This window comes from Babylonia areolata, chromosome 23 (assembly GCF_041734735.1).
Source record: "Babylonia areolata isolate BAREFJ2019XMU chromosome 23, ASM4173473v1, whole genome shotgun sequence".
In the NCBI taxonomy this organism is placed as follows: Eukaryota; Metazoa; Mollusca; class Gastropoda; order Neogastropoda; family Buccinidae; genus Babylonia; species Babylonia areolata.
In genome coordinates, this window is record NC_134898.1 from 2,367,384 (window position 1) to 2,389,894 (window position 22,511).

Here is a 22,511-nt window from a genome sequence, read left to right on the forward strand (position 1 = left end):
CGCTAGTCATTCAGATGAGACGATAAACCGAGGTCCCGTGTGCAGCATGCACTTAGCGCACGTAAAAAAACCCACGGCAACAAAAGGGTTGTTCCTGGCAAAATTCTGTAGAAAAATCCACTTCGATAGGAAAAACAAATGAAACTGCACACAGAAAAAAAAAAAAAAAAAAAGGGTGGCGCTGTAGTATGGCGACGCGCTCTCCCTGGGGAGAGCAGCCCGAATTTCACACAGAGAAATCTGTTGTGATAAAAAGAAATACAAATACAAAATGCTACCATTTTCTGTACAGTCCATTCAAGGTTATTTCATATTTATTGAGTCTGAATTATGCATTCATGTTGCAACCAAGCACTAACTGCAGATAAGTCTGGTCAGATTTAGTTCCATCTGTGCAGACTTCATACACCATGAGTTTTGTATGAACACTTTCAAATAAATGAAAATCAGCAAGAGTTCACTTTCTTTGTGTATATTTTTAAAGGGGTCGTGCAACAGTTTGTTGACGCACAGTTTGTGAAGTAGTCCTGGTATGAACTGGATCATACAATATCTTTTAACTCTTTCACACCTGTACAAAGACAGTGGAGTCTTGTGTTTAATTTCTGGAGATGACCACACTGAAGTGCAGGTTAACAGATGCAATGCAGAAACTTGCAGATAATTATTTTCTTTGAAACCAGAAATATTGCTGATAGCTTCATCCAGGATCTACAGCTTTTGGCTTCATACACCCCAACAATAGGGCTGGTTGTAATTTATAATACCTTGTCAAGTTTAGTTTCTTTGAGGCGTGTAGATAGGAAAACAAATACAAAAATACATAAATTAATTGTAAATATATGATAGTCAGTCGTGTCCAACTATGACCATCAGAACAGCAGAGGAGGCAACTGCTGTTCTGACTATTTGGGCTAGAATTTGATTATAGTGGAGAGCGTCTTGCCCAAGTTACATCCCCACTCTCTCGGCCAAGAGGGTTTTAGGATAGTCAGCGTTGGGATGATTCCCAAAGGCCAACTAACCACCCAAGGCTGCAGCACTAAGAGCCAGTGCAATTTTACCTCCTAACTAGTTTGAGAGTCATGGTCCTTCACAAAAGACTAAGCTGTAACTGATTTCCCAATTGTAAAGCATACAGGCAAACGCACTCATACACAGATGGACAAGGAGACAACCAAATTAGGATCATATTCACATCTTGACATGAATTCAACATTCAATGTTCAACAAGACACTGCATGAAAAAACAGAATCAAGAACACGGTGACATGTTCTGAATACCAGCAGTATGGTCTTATTGTTTTGAGATACACAATGTCCATCTTTATGTACAGGCATTTCATGGTTACTGTATAACATCCAGTTATGCTGAAAACCTTTCAAACATTTACAGAAAGCTACACACAACTCTAGTGTGCTGAATTTTTTAAAATATTTAAAAAAAATTTTTTAACTGTGTACTTTCACGAGGGAATGCTTTTAGTAAACATTCTACTTGTGTCAGAGAGGGAGATATTTCTGAATGGTCTCCATTCCACAGGTAAGATTTGAAAAGACAAACAGCTCAATGTGGTTGATAGCTGAGACTCAATCTCTTCTGTCCCAAACACAATTTCTCCCCTATCCTGTCTAAATCAAGAAGAAAAAAAAAAGTATGAAAAATTGAAGACAGTCATAATCAGCAGCCCTGCATATTATTACATGACATTCTGTTTCATCAACATTTTCACCAAAACAAAATATTCAGTCATTACTGCTATCATGTCAAATAACACCTGTACAATGCCACTGAAAAAACAGAGAGAATAAAGTCACTTTTGAAATTTGTGGTTTTTATCATTCAGCAAGCTTGTCGAACTAACCTGCACACCCTTTCATACGCAATGCTTTTCAAATCACCCCACCCCACCCCATCCCACCCCAAAGTTATAAAACTGCACATTAAAAGATACGCTGACCATCAGAAAACATTAAATATCAGATCTGAACACATGGATGAACACACTCTTTGCACAGTTCTGTTCATCAACACACAACAAGATCATCATGATACCAATATATTTTTTTTCTGAGCAAACATACAAACTGCATGTCAACAACAAAAACATTTACAGAGAAACTTAAATATGGAAAAACATGGAAATAACCAAAAAGTCTTGTTTCAAAATTAAATTTACCTTGATCAAAATAGGAATTACAATCAAAAGTGTACTGATTCCTACAAAACATGAAAAATATTCTGGTGGGACTTCACTGAAAATGGCCAACACAGTGCCAGCAGGTCTGCGTTTGTTACAGAAGTCCTGGCATTCAATCATATATATGTAAAACTGGGAGGCTCACCACAAAACTCCCACTCTGATACCTTCTCTTTCAGACAGAGAACAGGAGTACACACGCTGAACAGTGAACTAACTGCACTCTAACTGCCACCAAAGGTTGGAATCATCTCAACTGAACCACTGATCTCAGCTCTCTGGGATTTAGATCAGTTTTATTCAAAGCACTTTCCTGTTTGCTTTAAACAATTAGAGAAATTTCTCTGGGCTCATTCAAATGCTCATCAACAGATAAAATAAGTTACTTAAAAGCAAACAAATCACTGGTCACCCTTCGCTGATCACCACACTCAAACCAATCAAATATCAGGTAAACGAAAACAGAAATGTCGGAGTATTCATCTTATATCAAGACTGGTAAGAAATACTTTTCCCGCATGTTAGATTTTTTCAAATAAATTTGTGTACTCACTAATCTGAAGGACTGCAACTTTGGAACTTAGCTGAAGATGACATGATCTGATACACAGATCTGGACTGCTGATAAAACCATGTTCCAGTGTGTGACAATGATCAGCAGTCAGCATTCCATCAAGGCGACGTGGGGAGTCCATAACAGCCACAGCATTCCCATGACCACAGTGTGACACTGGTGAATGTGAGGCAACACAGCCAGTCGTTTGATACTGTTGCTTATAGTCCAGCCCACTGCATAGGCCATGTCAGGAGTGCCCAATATATATATATCAAAATCAACTGTCTTTGAAATAAAACTGTCATGTCCGAAAAAAACAAACAAACAAACAAAAACCCCTGTAAAACAACACAATCCATGACATGTTATCTTCCCCACTACCTTCCTGAAGGCAAACAAGACCAGGCTGTACGGAGGACGCCGGTCCTTCTGCTTATCCATTATCCCCAGATTACAAAAGAAGGGGAGGATAATTTTTTTAAATTTTTACTTTTTTTAACCCAACTGAAAACCACACAAAAGTTGAAAAAAAAAAAAAAAAAATGGGCAAATAACACTGCAAATTGGAAAGCTACTGCACATTCCAATGTTTACAATACCACTTGTCAAAGCAAAACAGAATATACAGTACATTACAGACTGCGTAAAAGAGAAGAGAAAAAAAAGTGTCAAGGCTGGCTGGAAAAATAGAAAGGGGAATGGACTGGGAAGGCAGAAAAAGCAGAAAACAGTGAAAGAAGAAAAAAGGCAAAAACAAAGAGAACAATAGAAAAGAGGAAATTTCTAGCACAGAATTTTCAGAAGGTGGGGATGCTATTTCTGATTTACACTAAAAGACCCCTGACATCCCATAGGGGCAATCCAGGTCACTACGATCCTGCAGGTCTGCAGCATACACACACACATACACACATTCAAACACACACACACAGGTCCATAATTAGTGGGGATGAAAAACTAAATCAATTTTGGTCCATTCATTTTCAACAGGTTTTAGGATTAACTTTAGCATTCATTGACCAAAGTTACATCAAAATCAGTTCATGAATGAACAAATTATAAATGTATTCACTGAAATCGTCAGTATCAGACATCAAAATCAGCTTTTTCCAATAACTAAGTTATTTTTTGTACAAATGGGATATATACACACACACAACTCGAGCTTCACGTCATAATCTTTGGGTTCTGTATTTTTCTATGTGGGATAATGGGCTACATGTTCATTTGAATATATGATATATGAGTGGTCTTTAAACTTTAAAGAGTCAATATTTATTCTGCCATATTTCAATAGAACACTGGCATGGATAACAGGATCTGTAAAATGCATGTTTGATTTTCTGCATGCGTATACATACATGAAGGGGTTTCAGAAAACAAGCAGGTCTGCACATACGTTGATCCAGGAGATTGGAAAAAATCTCCATTCTTAACTTTACCCACCAGTGCCAGCCAATACCAAACTCAAGATCCTCAGATTGAAAGTCAAACGTTCTACCCTACATGGCAATGGCACCTGTCTGAACAGGAAAAATGACACGTTCGCACTCAACCTGTACCATGCATTTCTATCCCATAAACTTTCAACATACTCCACAAGACTGTCACACAGCATCAGGCTCACAATGCAAAGCAATCCAGAAACACTGTTCCACACATTCCACCGCCTCAAAGACATTCAACACCAGCTTCACCAAGATGCCTGTCATTCTTGTCTGCTCCAACAAATCCCTATCAAGGAAAAACAGCACTCCTCAAACACTGCAGAGGTTATCGCAGAGAGGCAGTGCAGTGAACGAAACACCTCAAAAACAAGTGACTGTGGGATCAGGACCTGCACCCTCGGACCTGGTTGGGCATTTCATCAGCCCTCACCCAGCCTGGAGTTAGATAACATTTTGGATGAACCTTTAAAAAACAAACACAAAGGCACATGTTTGTGACATATACAGAATGGAAGAGTGCAGCATGCACTTAATCACGTTATTGCATTTAACCCAATATGAAAGGTTATTGTCATTATCATTTATCATTGCTGCTGTTCATCTAGCCTGCCACAAAGACCCAAATCAGGGCTGAACAGTGTCATTTCAGCTGGTACAACTTAAAGAACAACTCCACCGCCCCCAAAAAAGGACAAGAAAAATAGCACCAGTATAACCAATAAAAGCACATAAGCCAAAGACACAGCAACTTCTGATGTTCACAATTCTAATTTTTGCCAAAGATTTTTTTTTTTTTTTTTTAAATCACAAAAAGAACCCTGACCAAAAACATAACAATATAAATTAATATCAATAATACACGAAATTATATGATTAACAGGCATTTAAAACCATAAAAATTCCAGTGTTGCCATGTTGCAGATCATATGCAACCCCCCACCCCCACCCCCCCAAAAAACAAAAGAATGCCAAATAATCAAGTCCAGAAAAAGACAATAATTTTTCAAGGCTTTCTCACTCTTAACATCTAGCTAAACAAATACAGGTAAATGAAGTGATCAGCAAGGCAGGAAAATACAGAACAGAAAAAAAAAAAGAAGAGATGACAGGAAGAAAAGGACAAAACCAGAATCAGAGGATCTTTCCAACATAGAATTCCAAGAAAGTGGGATCATTTTTTTTTTTTTCTATAACAGAAAGAGCCCCAAGCATCCCTGCAGAGGTATGAAATGACCTGACACAGCAGAAAAATAACTGTTAACAGGTGGGAGATGGAGGGGGTGGGATGGTTTACATTGTTCTGCTGTGGGGTTAAGTTTATCACACAATGCATTCTCTGTCTGGATAATGGAAAACAAAAAAAATCTGATTCCACTGCTGCACAACCACTGCATATGACGGAAGAAGAGAAGTATGAATCTGCTGCTTCATGAGAAAACAAAGACAAACAAACAAACAAAAAACAAAAACAAAAAAAAGGAAAAAATGATTATTATGTTTCCTCACTCCTCAGCCACACACACGAATTGAATGAATTATTAAAAAAAAAAAAAAACCCCAACAAAAACAACAACAAAAAGCAAAACCAAAAAAACTGGTGCTCCTTGAAGCTATGTCAACATGAATACATGCCATGATGGTGACATTTAGTATCTTGTTTATCTTGTTCTTTATTATTTATTGTTCTTCATCTTATTATTACTATTATAAGTATTATCATAGTGAAAAATAACCCTTGTATCTCAACAAATTAATGATTTTTTTTGATGATCATTGATGGACCAAATGTTTTGCTATGTGAATGTTGAATCACACTGATGTCGTGAAATGTCAAATATAACCTTGTGTACAAGGGGGAAAAAAAACAAAACAAAAAAACTGAACGAACGAAACACCCTCCTTCAGACTCTGTAAAACATCAGACAAAATTTGAAGTCAACCGACAAAGTATTTCCACAGAAAATGACAATGTTATTAAAGTTTACCACAGACACATAAACATTATATATCAATTATTACGAGTATATGTATACAGACAGACACACACAGAGACAACCGAACACCAGGTTATTACATGGACTCACATTGTTTACACAAGTGAGTCAAAAATGTTTATCTAGACTTACTACAGAACCCACCCAAACACCTTTACTTCCCATATCGACTGTTTCCAGAGAAATAAAAAAAAGTTAAAACTTAGTTAAATCAATTGTCTCTTCCATTATGTATTTTTTTTCTTTTTCCGATAAACCTTTGACTATTGAGGAGAAAAAAGATTTGGTCTAGATTGCCAAGGAAAAATTACTTGTGTTCGCATGTTTGCTCATGTGGGCGTTTTTTGCTTGTTTAGTTTTTGACACCACTCTTTTAGATTCTATGGCATGTGTCAAAGATGCTTGCATACATGTAAACATTTTTTCAATGCCCCCAGGAGGAACATGAAATAAACTTTTTGCCTTGTGCTACCTTGAACTTGAACCAGCCATTCTCATTTTTTATAATGAGATCTATCTCTGTCTCGGGAAGATCTGCCCTCTTCACCAGAATTAGTACCTCTGTCCTTGGAATGACGTCTTCGTCTGCTTCCAGATGATCTGTCTTTCTCACGTCTGGAGTGAGATCTGTCCTTAGAATGAGGGTCTTTTTCACTTTTTGTATTACCCCTTGATGGCTGCTGTCTAACAGAATCTGGGTCTCTGCTGCTTGAAGTATGAGGCACTGGGCTGGACTGAGAGTGAGAGGCCCCTCTTTCAGGATGTCGGTGAGACTTATGGCTACTCTGTCTTTTGTCATGTCTGTCTGCTGAATCAGATTCATATCTGCCACCATGTCTTCTTTTCTCACTGTCAGAATCTTTCTCTCGGCGACTTTCAAGTTTTGATTTTGAGTTCTTGGAATCTGATGGGCTTGCTGCTCTTGCTGAAGAACTGTAATGAGATGTAACAGGTTTCTCTCTGTCATGTGATCTCTTGTGACTTGTGCGGTCATGTTTTGAGCCATGACTTTGCTTATCTTTACTCCTTTGACCAGAGTGTCCACCAGAGAGATCTGAACCATGTTTATCTTCTCTGGGAGGTGAACTGTCGTAAGATCTGAAACCTTCTAAATGTCTTTTCACATATAATTCATCTCTGTGCCTTGCTGCTGATTCAGGTTGGCCAGATTTCTGCTGACGAAGTCTGTGTCTGAGGTCTGTGCTGGCCAGAGCTCTTCTGCTGGCTGTGCTGCTGACTGCAGGGCACTGGACTTGTTCCTCTGCAGAGTGATGTTCACTCTCACTCCCAGGGGACATGTCAACAAAGCTGGAGTCACTGGATTCGTGTCGACTAGAATGGGTGCCACGAACTGGGGAGGACCTCCTTTCTTCTGCCTTCCGCGTGCTTTTATACTCAACACGCACCGGATGATCATGTGATGTTGATCTGTGAGAATGCCTGGCTTGTTGGTCTTGTAATTCTAAAGATGAACCATACTGCTTAATGTTCTGAATGCCTTCTGAAGCTGCTGGTTTGTGCCATGAGTGAGTGGGCATGTGTGGTGCTTGTGCATCCGACTCCCTTGTATCACCTCCTGCCATTAAACCACTTGATGCCTGCAACATATACTCAGGACGGAGCATACTTGGTCCGGCAAAATCGCTTGTCCGCTTAAATTGTCCAGGCGGCTGCACATTTTGTTCCACAGCACCACGCTCCAAGCTACTGGCACTGTGCAATTCACCAGTTTGTGTATGAAAACTTTTATCATGTCTGGAATCAACAACACCTCTCCCTCTGCTGCTCTGAAGACCCCCTCTTCCGCGTCCCCTTCCAGGAAAACCACGACCTCGGCTGCTCATCGTCTTGCCTCGACCTCCCCTCGAACCCCCTCGACCTGATTTCCCTCTGCCCATTTGCTTTGCTCTGGGAGTCTTTTTGAACTCATTTCGCCCCATTGCTGTTACGTTATACATGCCAATGACACGCTGCATTGCCTCCACCATGTCGATGTCATCGGGAATTATTACCATGCGGATCTTCCTTCCTTGAACAAGCAAACGTTGGAGTTGTTTTGGACGGCCACCAACGATCAGTTCGCAATTACGCATCGTGACATCCATGGCAGCACTTACTGATTCGACAGTTCCTTTCACGTGACACTCATTTCTCAGTTCAATTTCTGTCTCAACACCTTCCAATGCCTTCAATAGGCAACACAAAGTTCTTGTGTAGAAGAATTTGTCTCTGGCGGTTGTCATTTTCGATTTGCAGATGGGAGTGACGTGCTCCTTGTCAAATGACCGGTTTGACTATATACTTAGTGTAGCTATGCACAAGAGGAAAAGTGTGTAAATGATTTTATGCGCACAGCACAAGGCATGGGAAATGGCAATTTATGCAACCAAAGAGCTAAACAAACAAACAAACAAAATATAGAGAAGCGTTTGTGTGTGTGTGTGTGTGTGTGTGTGTGTGTGTGTGTGTGTGTGTGTGTGTGTGTGTGTGTGTGTGACATCGGTTAGCGCTGACACCTAAACAAGAAGGCATTTGGAAAAAAAACAAAAAAAAACAAGAAAGTTCCTCAACGGACAGCTTTTTTATTTGTAAAGAAGAAGAGGAGAGTCCAGAATAGAAAAGACAAAAGGCGCGTTAAAGTGTCATTAATTGTTCATTGTTGTTGTTGTTGTTGTTGTTGTTGTTTTTAGGGACCCGCCGCCTGAAGGCATCCTTCAACACTGATTTACTCAAATATATGCTGTAGATGGGGAGACTGTTCCACAATGGAATGATACCGACAGAGGAAGAATGTAACTATCTGTACATGATTCTAAGGCATACGATATCACAATCAAGAGTGTATTTAGTAGAGGCGACTCGATCCTTCCTCATGGAGTTTCTCAATTATTTGTGGCATGGCGCTTGTAGTTGACAGTTGGTGGTGCTGTGAAAGGGTACTTAGCTTACCGAGCCTCAGAACCGTGGGTCTGGAGGGAGGTGGGGGCGGGGGGGGGCGGGGGGGGGGGTTATGTGTCACTGATTTATCTGTGTGTGTGTGTGTGTGTGTGTGCGTGCGTGCGTGCGTGTGTGTGTGTGTGTGTGTGTGTTTTATGTGTGTGAGTGTGAGTGTGAGTGTGTGTGTGTGTGTGTGTGTGTGTGTGTGTGTGTGTGTGTGTGTGTGTGTGTGTGTTTGCTTGCTTGCTTGCTTGCTTGCTTGTTTGCATGTGTTATCGCAAGTGTGCAAACTTGTGTGTGTGTGCGTGTAAGGCTCCTGTGTGTATATTCTATTGGGTTGAATGCAAATTCTTACTCTCTGACAATATAAAAAACGTAGTTTATGGCCTACTTGACGGTTGTAATGGTTATCTTTTAAGAAAGTAAGATCATAAGATTTCTATAGAAATGTACACAATATCTCTTGCCATATAGACTGGTGTTCAACTCAATTTATCGTATAAAATATTTTTTCATGTCAAATCCGAAAGCGGAAGTAACAACAAGATGGCGCGAACGTACTTCCATCAGAGAGGGATGTCTGCGACCACAAGACAAAAACCTTGAACAGCTTTTTCCATATATGCTGTTTAACACCAGTAAAGCCAGTACAATCATGACTGACGTTGTTCTTACCCAGATTATCCAGTTTTCTGTTATGGATTGTGTGGTGTCTGACAATTGTCGCTACACGATGTCATTGCGCAGAGAAGCCAGTGATCTCGTCAACAAGTTTCTTATGGTAATCATACTTCTCCATCGGTTATCCATTGATCCAGGGATCTTGATGAATCCGTGGATGTCAGCAGCCTACACTGCAATGATATAAAGCATAATGACAATAATCCCTTCCCATCTCCTTTCCCAAATCACGTCTATCATATCATATCATATCATATATCAAGGCGTGCAGGCCTGACGAGGCCTTTTGCCCGCTTGATGTGGGGAAGAAAAAGAGAGTCCCCACATATGTCTGATGCATTTTTCAACATTGAGTGCGCAATGCTTGAAAAATCAATAAATATGTAAATGAGTTTTGTAATTTAAATTTTTCAAATGAATATCAAGATAATTTTTAAATGTATTCACTGTTCCTGCGGAACTAAGTTGAGTGGATGTTTGTACCCCTTCAGTGCCACGGGGAAAGCAGTACTGAGTAGAAAGTGGTGTTTCAGGTAACAAATCATCATCCAAAACAATGAGCCTAAAACTGAGAGAATGGTCTGGAGACATACCACTCTTGATAAACTGTGTGAATTTTCAGCCTTCCAGAACTATTTCCCTTCTGATGACGTCATCAGTGACGTCGCTATGCACCTACGTAATACGTTTAAGGCAGTCAAGGGGTTTTAAAAACAACCAGACTTGATTCAGATCGACTGAGCCCTTATGGAATGCACCTCCACACACATTTTACATACCACCCATCTCTCTCCTTACCCCTTCTCTTGTGCTGGCTTGGATTCTGCTGCTGACAGGCAGCTGCCCAGCAGATGTGTGTAGTATATATGGATCTGTCTGAACTCAGTGAAGACTCCTTGAGAAACTGGAACTGTCTCCACCCTCACAGGTTAAACATATGCAAAGACCATTATCCTTTGTGTAAATATTTGCATATCTTGTATGAGCAAGTGCAGGTGTTCCAGACACCACAATCCGTATCTGTTTTGTTAGTTACGGTCATGGGCATGAAAAGCTTGCACACATCTTACAATGGTCTATGGTGACAAAATACAGGGTAAAAGATGGACACAAAATGCAAGTCCACCTGTAGATTAAAACAAGTGATTTTGGGGGTTGATGCTTACACACGCAGAAGCCCACAGGTCTCACAATTGCCCTGTACATCCATGTTGTGAACAATGCGTGCTTTTGTTAGTGGGCAGGTAACAGAAACCAACAAACAAGCAAACTGACCTTTTCAGTGGAGCATTGAAATCTCTGTAAAATGATCTATTTAGATATTACTGATCTCTTTGTCCACCACAGTTCCAAACCACTTTTCATCCATGCTATGAATGATGTGTGCGTGTGTTTGTGATACTGCCTGTGAGTTGGGTGAGTGGTGTGATGACATGTCTGTCTGCAGTGAATGTTTAAATTGTTTATTATTACATCATTTACACTTTAATAAGTTTTGTACACGTAGCTCTAGCTCTTTGAACTCTATTTGAGAAATGGCGCTGAATAGTTCAGTAAGCATTCATTATTTCTTTTGTTCACTGTTATCATTATGATTTCAGACATTTGGCTCCAGCAGGGAGATGGACACTGACAGACTGTGCACAGCGATAGAGGAGCTGTGTGTGGAATTACAAAAGTGCTTAACGCGCTGCAGAAGTAAGTGATGACGTCAAAGTCATGGTTTTATTCAGACTTGGAGAGTGTGCTAGTTATCTGAATGAAAGCCTTTACCATGAGAAATGACTAAGGAGAGCGACAATGCATTGTATGAAGACTTTGTTTAGTAGCTGTTTATTTCAATGTGACTCGACGGCGACAATAGCCGAGTGGTTAAAGTGTTGGACTTCCAATCTGAGGGTCCCGGGTTCGAATCTCGGTTACAATGCCTGGTGGGTAATGGATGGAGATTTTTCCGATCTCCCAGGTCAATGTATGTACAGACCTGCCAGTGCCTGTACCCCCTTCATGTGTGTATGCAATCAGAAGATCAAATACACACATTAAAGACCATGTAATCCATGTCAGCATTCGGTGGGTTATGGAAACAAGAACATACCCAGCATGCACACCCCCCAAAAATGGAGTATAGCTGCCTACATGGCGGGGTAAAAATGGTCATGCACATAAAAGCCCTCTCATGTACATACAAGTGACTGTGAGAGTTGCAGCCCATGAACGAAGAAGAAGAAGACAATGTGACAAATAGACTTGTGATAGACACAAGATAAGTCTTATAGTTATACATAGTTATACATGTATTGATATTCAGTGATATTGTCTAGATAATTAACATGCATAGAATAGAATGAAAATGTTTTCTTTATGGAATAATGGATTTATTAGATTTTCTATATTTATCTCAGGTTGTATTATAACTGGAAATGTTTCAATGCCTTAATTGTTAGCATCCTCCTCCACCACATTATTATCATTCTGCTAATACTGTTTTATGTGTTTTACTTGATGTTAAACTCACACTGCACAATACAGTACAGTACTGGAAATAGTCATATTATTTTCTGTTCTAATTCTGTTTTATTATGTTCATTAGTGTTATATAATATTCTATTCTGCAGAGTGTCCTGAAAGTCTGGAATCATAGTGATTTCTTTCATTGTCATTTTCTATTCAGGGTGATGAAGATGTCTCTGACTATAGAGGAACGCATCACATTCTAAAGGGAATGGCAATAGCGATAGGATCTGTAAAAAAATAAATGAATAAAACAACAGAAGTCATTTTGAACAGGTTCTGTCAAACTATTATGAACAAATGTTCATTCTTACCATGATTCCAGACTATAGTGACACCGTGTGTTGTGTTGTATTGCACTGTGCAGGTCTGCCCCCTGTTGCCAGTGGCACTGTGCTGGAAGTGATGGTTCAACACAACCTGCTGTTCGCCAGATTCCTGAAGGCGCGGTGCTCACAGTCTGTCCACCATCGTTCACATGTCCTCCCTGCACACGCACCCTCCCTCCTCTGGTCTCTGCACAGAGGTGAGGGTTTATCGGTGTTTGTGGAACAAAGGTTTAATTCTGGAGGTCAGACAGAAAGGCATGTTTTTGTTCAGTACGGTACATGTGGCCTGTATGAAGAGAAGGTAGAATGTTATTTAAAAAAAATAGAATACATTTCAACACAGCTTTACATGTATGTATAAAAAGTAGAATTTTATTTCAAGTAATCGAATACATTTCAGCACAGCTTAACATATGTTCAGAAAACAGAATTTTATTTCAGATAACTAAATTATTTTGAACTCTGCCTTGCATGTCTCAAAACAAATGCATTACAACTCTGTGAAAGTTACAGTCTCCACAGTTGTTCCAGCTTGTATCACAGCCTTCAGTCCCAAGTTAAGATGACCCTATGGTCAGGTGAAAGGCGGTGCCATGGAGCAGTTGGTGAGGCATTGGACTTGTGACCCAGTGCTCACCAGTGATCAGGGTTCGAGGCCCTGTTTCGGCATGGTGTTGTGTCCTTGGGAAAGGAACTTTACTCTGATTTTCCTCACTCCACCCAGGTGTGAACGGGTACCTGACTTCACCCAGGTGTGAATGGGAACCTCACTCCACCCAGGTGTGAATGGGTACCTGACTTCACCCAGGTGTGAATGGGAACCTGACTTCACCCAGGTGTGAATGGGTACCTGACTCCACCCAGGTGTGAATGAGAACCTGACTCCACCCAGGTGTGAATGGGAACCTGACTTCACCCAGGTGTGAATGGGAACCTGACTCCACACAGGTGTGAATGGGAACCTGGCTTCACCCAGGTGTGAATGGGAACCTGACTTCACCCAGGTGTGAACGGGAACCTCACTCCACCCAGGTGTGAACGGGAACCTGACTTCACCCAGGTGTGAATGGGAACCTGACTTCACACAGGTGTGAATGGGTACCTGACTCCACCCAGGTGTGAATGGGAACCTGACTTCACCCAGGTGTGAATGGGAACCTGACTCCACCCAGGTGTGAACGGGAACCTGACTTCACCCAGGTGTGAACGGGTACCTGACTCCACCCAGGTGTGAATGGGAACCTGACTCCACACAGGTGTGAATGGGAACCTGACTTCACCCAGGTGTGAACGGGAACCTGACTTCACCCAGGTGTGAACGGGAACCTGACTCCACCCAGGTGTGAATGGGTACCTGACTCCACCCAGGTGTGAATGGGTACCTGACTCCACCCAGGTGTGAATGGGAACCTGACTCCACCCAGGTGTGAATGGGTACCTGACTCCACCCAGATGTGAATGGGAACCTGACTTCACCCAGGTGTGAATGGGAACCTGACTCCACCCAGGTGTGAATGGGAACCTGACTTCACCCAGGTGTGAATGGGTACCTGACTCCACCCAGGTGTGAATGGGAACCTGACTCCACCCAGGTGTGAATGGGTACCTGACTCCACCCAGATGTGAATGGGAACCTGACTCCACACAGGTGTGAATGGGAACCTGACTCCACCCAGGTGTGAACGGGAACCTGACTTCACCCAGGTGTGAATGGGAACCTGACTTCACCCAGGTGTGAATGGGAACCTGACTTCACCCAGGTGTGAATGGGTACCTGACTCCACCCAGGTGTGAACGGGTATCTGGCTTAGGGTAGGGAAGGTTGAAATAGCAGGAGAGGACTGGGCAGTGCCTTCCTATTATGCACAGTGAATGTGGTCTAACCCTGTGTTTGGCTTGGAAATAAACATAAGAAAAACGTGTTGCTTGGTCAGTAGATGCAGCAGGAAAAGAACCTGACCAGGTGACTGCAGTCCACAGGTTCACCGAGAGGTCAGGTCAGCATTGCTGTAGAGCCCTGTATTGGAAAGTCTCAGTGTCTACAGTTTCACTGGGTAACCAGGTCAGCATTGCTATAGAGCCCTGTTTTGGAAAGTCTCAGTGTCTACAGTTTCACTGGGTAACCAGGTCAGCATTGCTATAGAGCCCTGTATTGGAAAGTCTCAGTGTCTACACTTTCACTGGGTAGTCAGGTCAGCATTGCTATAGAGCCCTGTATTGGAAAGTCTCAGTGTCTACAGTTTCACTGGGTAGCCTGGTCAGCATTGCTATAGAGCCCTGTATTGGAAAGTCTCAGTGTCTACAGTTTCACTGGGTAGTCTGGTCAGCATTGCTATAGAGCCCTGTATTGGAAAGTCTCAGTGTCTACAGTTTCACTGGGTAGTCTGGTCAGCATTGCTATAGAGCCCTGTATTGGAAAGTCTCAGTGTCTACAGTTTCCCTGGGTAACCAGGTCAGCATTGCTATAGAGCCCTGTATTGGAAAGTCTCAGTGTCTACAGTTTCACTGGGTAACCAGGTCAGCATTGCTGTAGAGCCCTGTATTGGAAAGTCTCAGTGTCTACACTTTCACTGGGTAGTCAGGTCAGCATTGTTGTAGAGCCGTGTATTGGAAAGTCTCAGTGTCTACAGTTTCACTGGGAAGTCAGGTCAGCATTGCTGTAGAGCCCTGTACTGGAAAGTCTCAGTGTCTACAGTTTCACTGGGTAGCCAGGTCAGCATTGCTGTAGAGCCCTGTATTGGAAAGTCTCAGTGTCTACAGTTTCACTGCGAGGTCAGGTCAGCATTGCTATAGAGCCCTGCATTGGAAAGTCTCAGTGTCTACAGTTTCCCTTGGTAACCAGGTCAGCATTGCTATAGAGCCCTGTATTGGAAAGTCTCAGTGTCTACAGTTTCACTGGGTAACCAGGTCAGCATTGCTATAGAGCCCTGTTTTGCAGTCTTATTGTCAGCATGGTGATCATTTCACACGGGATGTGGGAGATTGGAATCCAGACTTGGAAAAAGAGAAAGGCATTTTGTCGAGAGTGATAGACTGGGTACAGAGAAGCAAAAAACGTGAACCTGAAAAGAAAAAAAAAAAGAAGAAAAATAAAACGATAAGACAAAAGTGTTGGAAACTGGGATCATTCTGTTTGTTTCCATACATTTGATTTATGTATTTGTTACATTATTTGTTTGTTTTTTATCTCTGTGTTGTGTGTGTGTATGTATGGGTTTATGTTTGTGTGTGTGTGTGTGTGTGTGTGTGCGTGTGACCACAGTGCAGCAGACAGTGGGTGTGGGCGTGACCCGTGATGACAGTGGTCTTCAGTGTCCCACAGGCAGTGTGCAGGAGGTGGGCCCTCTTCTGTCGTCACTCCTCCACACCCTCCCCTCTGTCCACAGTGAGTGCTCTCTGTGTGTGTGTGTGTGTGTGTGTGTGTGCATTAGTGTGTGTGTGCGTGTGTGTGTGTGTGAGAGAGAGAGGGAGTGAGACAGTGTGTGTGTGTGTGTTTTGTGTGTGTGCATGTTTGTGTGTATATGTGTAAGAGTTTGTGTTTTGTGTGTGTGTGAGAGAGTGTGTGTATTTTGTGTGTGTTTGTCGAGAGTGATAGACTGGGTACAGAGAAGCAAAAAACGTGAACCTGAAAAGAAAGAAAAAAAAGAAGAAAAAGAAAAAGATAAGACAAAAGTGTTGGAAACTGGTTATGAAAAAGTAGATATACTTGAAAAATTAGAATTGAAATTTTTGAAACGCTTGTTCAAACTGAACAGAAATACTATGACCCAAATTGTTTATGGAGAAACTGGTATTTATCCAATTAGTGTGTTAGTGAAAATGAGATTAGTTCGATTTTGGACCAGCTTAGTAATATCAAACACAGAAAAATATTCTGGGAAAATATATTTGATATTACTTGACTTATATCGAAATGGTATTTATTCTTCAAAATGGATGAGTTGTATCAGACAAATTTTAATAGAAGCAGGGTATGACTGTGTTTGGGATGGTCAATTCTTCTTGGAGAGGGAATCTTTCTGCAAGAATGTCAACATTGCTTTGAGAGATAGTTTTCAAAATCTATGGAGACATGCTCTAGAGGCGAGTAGTAAATGTTTGTTTTATCGAAATTTCAAAAGTGGATTTGGTAGAGAAAAATATATAAGTCAAATGCCTGATAATTATGTTATCAGCTTCTTCAGATTTCGAAGTAGTAATCATAAGCTGGAAATAGAAACAGGGAGACACAAAGGCATACCACGAGAGTTACGATTTTGTAAGGTTTGTAACATGTCTGTGATTGGTGATTAGTTTCATTTTATAATGGAATGTCCCAATTATGATCAGTTACGAAATAGATATGTTCCTAAAAAATATTTGTCTCCAAAATCGGTTTTTAATTTTTGTAATATGCTCAAAGGAGGCAAAAAAGTCATTTTAGCTGTAAGTAAGATGATTAGATTTGCAAATGTTGCCTAGTTATACTTTTGGAGTTAAAAGACATTTGTGTTTTCTCAACTTTATGTGACATTGTTGTGTATTTGGAAATGTTTGTTATGGGCACGAAAATGAGTATTTTGCAGTAATCCTCCATACTCCAATAGGAGTGAAAGGATAATTAAAACTTGAAACTTGTGTGTGTGTTTTTGTGTTTGTGTGTATATGTATGTGTGTATGTGTGTGTATGAATGTATGTGTGAGTGTATGTGTGTGCATGTGTGTGTGTGTGTGTGTCTCTCTGTGTAGATGTTTGTGTGAGTTCATGTGTGTAAGTACCTACAAGAGTCATGAGTCGTGAGAGTACACAGAACACACTGTCGACAGATCTGGAACTGAGGCAGTGTGTCGTGTGTGTGAGTTTATATGTGTAAATGCCAACAAGAGTCTTGAGTCGTGAGAGTACACAGAACAGAACACACTGTGGACAGATCAGGAACCGAGGCAGTGTGTCATGTGTGTGTTAGTGTGTGTAAGTGTCTACACGAGCCCTGTTAGTGACAGTACACAAAACACACTGGACAGATCAGGAACCTAGGCAGTGTGTCATGTGTGTGTCGTGTGTGTAAGTGTCTACAAGAGCCCTGTTAGTGACAGTACACAGAACACACTGTGGACAGATCAGGAACCTAGGCAGTGTGTCATGTGTGTGTCGTGTGTGTAAGTGTCTACAAGAGCCCTGTTAGTGACAGTACACAGAACACACTGTGGACAGATCAGGAACTGAGGCAGTGTGTCGTGTGTGTGTCGTGTGTGTAAGTGTCTACAAGAGCCCTGTTGTTGACAGTACACAGAACACACTGTTGACAGATCAGGAACTGAGGCAGTGTGTCATGTGTGTGTCGTGTGTGTAAGTGTCTACAAGAGCCCTGTTGGTGACAGTACACAAAACACACTGTTGACAGATCAGGAACCTAGGCAATGTGTCATGTGTGTGTCGTGTGTGTAAGTGCCTTCAAGAGTCTTGAGTCGTGACAGTACACAGAACACACTGTGGACAGATCAGGAACTGAGGCAGTCCGTCAGCCTGCTGGCCTGTCTGTGGGCCCTGCTCACCCTGCTGGAGGAAGGAGCATCGTCTCCCTTACCCTGGTTGTCTCCCCTGTCAGAGTGCCACACCCCGGATGACAGGGTAATGAACACGCAGTGTGGAGTTTGTGATGCGCTGTTGTTTCTTTCTCTTGTAGTTTGTAGTCGGTCGATGGTCTGGAATCTTTTTTTTTTCAGAAGGATTAGTGTTTTATTCAGTGTTAATTCTCTTCATACGAACGGCGAAAGAGACGATGTTAACAGCGTTTCACCCCAATTACCATCATCAAAATATTGCAAGTGGAAGGCTCTTATACTGAAGAGGTGAATGTTGACAAAGAATACCACAATTCTGACGACGGAAGCTAAAGGTTGGGTCATTCAGACACCCACTGGACATCCGAGGGGTCTGTGTAGAGGAGAAGAGAGGACTGGCCGTACTGATTGAGTTACCACTTGCACAGCAATATTCCCGCAGTGTTGGAGAAAGGGTGTTATGAGAGAGAACAGATAAATGGTTGTGCCACTGTTTAGTATTATTTTTTTTCAAATATTGTTACTATTATGTTTGTTTTGTTTTTTTATAGTTCATATGCTTTGTGTGGCATGCTTGTCTGATTGTCTGAGTAAGGTTTAATCAGGCTTCCTTTGCTACAGCAGCATGGCTTCAGGTTGACATGTGTCCGTACAGCTGTCCATGTATTTGTATTTGTATTTCTTTTTATCACAACAGATTTCTCTGTGTGAAATTCGGGCTGCTCTCCCCAGGGAGAGCGCGTCACTACACTACAGCGCCACCCATTTTTTTGCATTTTTTCCTGCGTGCAGTTTGATTTGTTTTTCCTATCCAAGTGGATTTTTCTATAGAATTGTGCCAGGAACAACCCTTTTGTTGCCGTGGGTTCTTTTACGTGCGCTAAGTGCATGCTGCACACGGGACCTCGGTTTATCATCTCATCCGAATGACTAGCGTCCAGACCACCACTCAAGGTCTAGTGGAGGGGGAGAAAATATTGGCGGCCGAGCCGTGATTCGAACCAGCGCGCTCAGATTCTCTCGCTTCCTAGGCGGACGCGTTACCTCTAGACCATCACTCCACTTGTGGAGGTGGCAGGGGATCTTTCAGTGTAAAAAGTATCCCCACCTTCTGGATGTGGAGGTGGCAGGGGATCTTTCAGTGTAAAAAGTATCCCCACCTTCTGGATGTGGAGGTGGCAGGGGATCTTTCAGTGTAAAAAGTATCCCCACCTTCTGGAAAATCTGTGCCAGAAATCTCCTCTTTTCTGTTGCTCTCTTTCTTACTTTTTTTTTCTGTTTGCCGTCTCTTCCTTTCTCATGTTCTGCCTTGCTGGTTGTTTTGTCTGTACTTTTTCAAGAAAGTCTTGAATGGTTTTTGTCTTTTTTCTGGACTTCATAATTTGACATTCTTAGAATATTGTGTTCTTTTTTTTTATGCCTTAGACATGTGAGATGGGCATTTTTTTTTATATATATATATATATATATATATATATATGTATATATGTATATATATATATATATATATATATAGTTTTGTATGCCTGTAATTACACGTAGTTCTGTTTATTAATATTATGTATAGTTGTGTTTATGGTCAGATTAGTTGGTTTTAGGAAAAAAAAATAAAATTTTTAATCCTCTGAAGAAAAACTGACGGAATGGTCGATGTCAGAGGCATGTCCATGGTTTATATGCATGATTGTGACTGTGCTGAAGCCAAATCTTTTCCTAGCCCTTTTTTGTCTATTTTTACTTTTTTTTTCTTTTTTTTTCAAGTTGTACAGGACCAGTATATACAGTTTTCAGCCTGATATCACCCTGTGTGGTCCGCTGGGCTGTAAGCAACAAAACACATCACACACTCTTCACTGCTAAACATTTTCTAATGCATTCCGTCGGTTGTGGAAACAAGAAAATACCCAGCATGCGCCACCCCCCAAGCCCCTCCTGAAAACAGAGTATGGCTGCGTACATGGTCGGGTAAATTAACCCCTTCACTGCTAGTACGTTTTGCTATGGCGTATGCTGAGAAAATTTTCAGAAAAACAAGAAAAACATGCCAATGATTTTAATTTGCTTATATTTCAAAAAGTACTGAAGATAAGTGCATAAAAGTATATATCAAATGAAAGGAAAATGAACCAAGATTTTGTTTTTGATACTCACATGTTCAAATAATGAGTCAATCTAACAGAAAAATTCCATAAAATGCATTAATAAAAAAAATTGGGACTGTCATTCCACCATGTAGGTGCTACAATATCAACCAGGTTCTCAATCTGTCTTTCTTGTGACTGTTGTGATCAACCACACACACTGTCAAGGCTGAGCAACAGTGTCCAGGTGCACAAGACACCAAAACAGTCCACACAAAGAATGAAAAGGGTGTACTCACCCAGGATCTATCGCCAGTAAAAACCCAGTGTGTGGTACTTGCAGAAACAGTCTTCAAGACAGTGCTGGTTTGCTGGGGCAGTCTGGGCAGTAGAACCCCACATCCTTTCTTTGTCCTTTCTTCCAGCAGACTCTGCACCTCCTTTGTGGCCAGGCCTTCTGTGGGGTAGGTGGGATGAAGTGTCGTCCACACAAGACAAACAGCGTGGTCATCTTTAGCAGTGTCTTGGTCACCAAAAATCATGGCACTAATTACATCCTTCTGAAGTCCAGGAGTGTACTGTTGTTGCCTGCTTTTTTGTAGAGGATGTGTGCATTCAGCATGGCAATTTGTAGAAAATGCACACACAGCTATTTGTACCACTTCAGGGTTTTCCTTGTGACATTGTAGGGATGCAGTTGTTGGTCATGATGGTCCATGGCACCCATGTTTTTGTTGTAATCCAGAATTGCTGGAGGCTTGTTTACTGCCCTTTGGTCTTGCTGCTGCTGGTCTTCAGCTGTAGGTTTGTGGCAAGTTGTCAACTCCAGATGGTGCAGGATGAACATCATGATCATCACCATGCTGCATACCTGAAACACATTGCATAAAAGACTAAGTTTGTTGGGTTTTGGGTTTGGTTTTTGGTTTTTACATATAAAAAGATCATGAAATGGTACCATTTTATTTCTGATTGTTTTCAGAAGCATTGTTTTCAGAAGCTGAAATACAAACACACACATACCTACCCCACCCCCCACCCCAAACCCCCAAAACACACACACACTGAAACTGGTTCATGGTATGCCACACCCCCTTCATTCTCTCTTTCTCATACAAAACAAAATGACAACACACACACACACACACACACACACACACACACTTCTACAAGTGTTGCATTTACAAAGTAATTTAGGCATACAGTTCTGTATATCATTCTCTGATTTCAGTTTTATAAACATCATCTCCCCCCCCCCCTCTCTCTCTCTCTCTCACTCACACACACACCACACACACACACAACAACAACAACAACAACAATAACAACAACAACAAACCAATACACACTCAGGAACGAACACACAGAAAGCTGCAGGCGAGCGACACACGCTGTCATCAACAATGAGCCAGCCAGCAAGCCACGCCCCCCTGGGCTGTGATGGTCACAGTACCCACGTGACTGACTGACTCTCACTCACATTCACTGATCAGTGACTGACGAAGCCACTTACCACAGCTAACACATTCAAAACACACACAATGCAGTCATATTCATTGTTACAACAAACAGAAAGCAAACAATAAACTGACAAACCTCGAAAACACCCACCTGCATCTTGAATCAGCTGAGCTTGTCTGTCTTCAGTTTCGTCAATAACTCCACCTCCCACCCCCCTGCTCTGTCAAAATCAGCGTCTTCGGCATCAACTTCACGCAGTTCTGTCTCATTCAGTCCACAATCTTCATCTCTACTGTTTGCATCACGAAAGAATTCTTTCAATACAAGTGCAAGTGTTGGGGTTTGTCTGCGTTCAGCCATGGCTTTGCAAACACAACTTGAGCTTCGTACAAACTTGCAAAACTTTCGCCATAAATATGACAATCCAATGAATAATTTTAGCTTATGGAACTCAGGAGATAAAGAGCTATCAGGGGAGCTAATTTAATGGTTAGCAGACTGTATTTTCTGTAATGCGGGACTCGAAACATAGAACGTTGTAACATGACGTACGGCGCACGTCAATACAGCATTGCTGAGCGACATTTCATGACGTACGCCGTACGTCAACAGCGCAGTCAAGAGGTTAATGATAAATGTTAGAGCTTTTCTAGCTTCAGCGAAGGTATGTTGGTGGAGAAAAAACTCATGCCTGCATCTAGTTGGAAGAACAATACTATTAAAAGGAGGAGTTTGTATTATACTCCATGTTTGGTGTTACATATA

General features: G+C 41.5%; 3 protein-coding genes across 3 annotated transcripts in view; 1 reads left to right on the forward strand and 2 right to left on the reverse strand.

Annotated features, from left to right (window-relative positions):
* Positions 1–6,692: 6,692 nt before the first annotated feature.
* Positions 6,693–8,442, reverse strand: LOC143298309 (uncharacterized). The gene has a single exon (XM_076611139.1). It carries the CDS (start codon positions 8,440–8,442, stop codon positions 6,694–6,696), a length of 1,749 nt encoding a protein of 582 aa, XP_076467254.1. The 3' UTR covers position 6,693.
* A 1,349-nt stretch (positions 8,443–9,791) lies between these two features.
* On the forward strand, positions 9,792–19,403 carry LOC143298258 (uncharacterized). Its single transcript, XM_076611072.1, has 6 exons — positions 9,792–9,917; positions 11,419–11,515; positions 12,699–12,857; positions 15,923–16,045; positions 18,141–18,271; positions 19,335–19,403. The coding sequence occupies exons 1-6, from the start codon at positions 9,792–9,794 to the stop codon at positions 19,401–19,403; spliced, it is 705 nt and encodes a 234-aa protein (XP_076467187.1).
* A 588-nt stretch (positions 19,404–19,991) lies between these two features.
* LOC143298259 (sialate O-acetylesterase-like) overlaps positions 19,992–22,511 on the reverse strand; it is a 6,979-nt gene continuing 4,459 nt past the window's right edge. Inside the window, exon 5 of the mRNA XM_076611074.1 lies at positions 19,992–20,024. Within this exon, the coding sequence (XP_076467189.1) occupies positions 19,992–20,024 (33 nt within the window). The remainder of the gene's footprint in view (positions 20,025–22,511) is intronic.

Bases quoted from the DNA above. Each gene is read 5' to 3' on its own strand.
- LOC143298309 (XM_076611139.1), bottom strand. From the start codon at position 8,442: ATGACAACCGCCAGAGACAAATTCTTCTACACAAGAACTTTGTGTTGC.
- LOC143298258 (XM_076611072.1), top strand. From the start codon at position 9,792: ATGACTGACGTTGTTCTTACCCAGATTATCCAGTTTTCTGTTATGGAT. The intron at 9,918-11,418 runs GTAATCATACTT...TTATGATTTCAG, and splicing joins TCGTCAACAAGTTTCTTATG to ACATTTGGCTCCAGCAGGGA. The intron at 16,046-18,140 runs GTGAGTGCTCTC...CACTGTGGACAG, and splicing joins CACCCTCCCCTCTGTCCACA to ATCAGGAACTGAGGCAGTCC.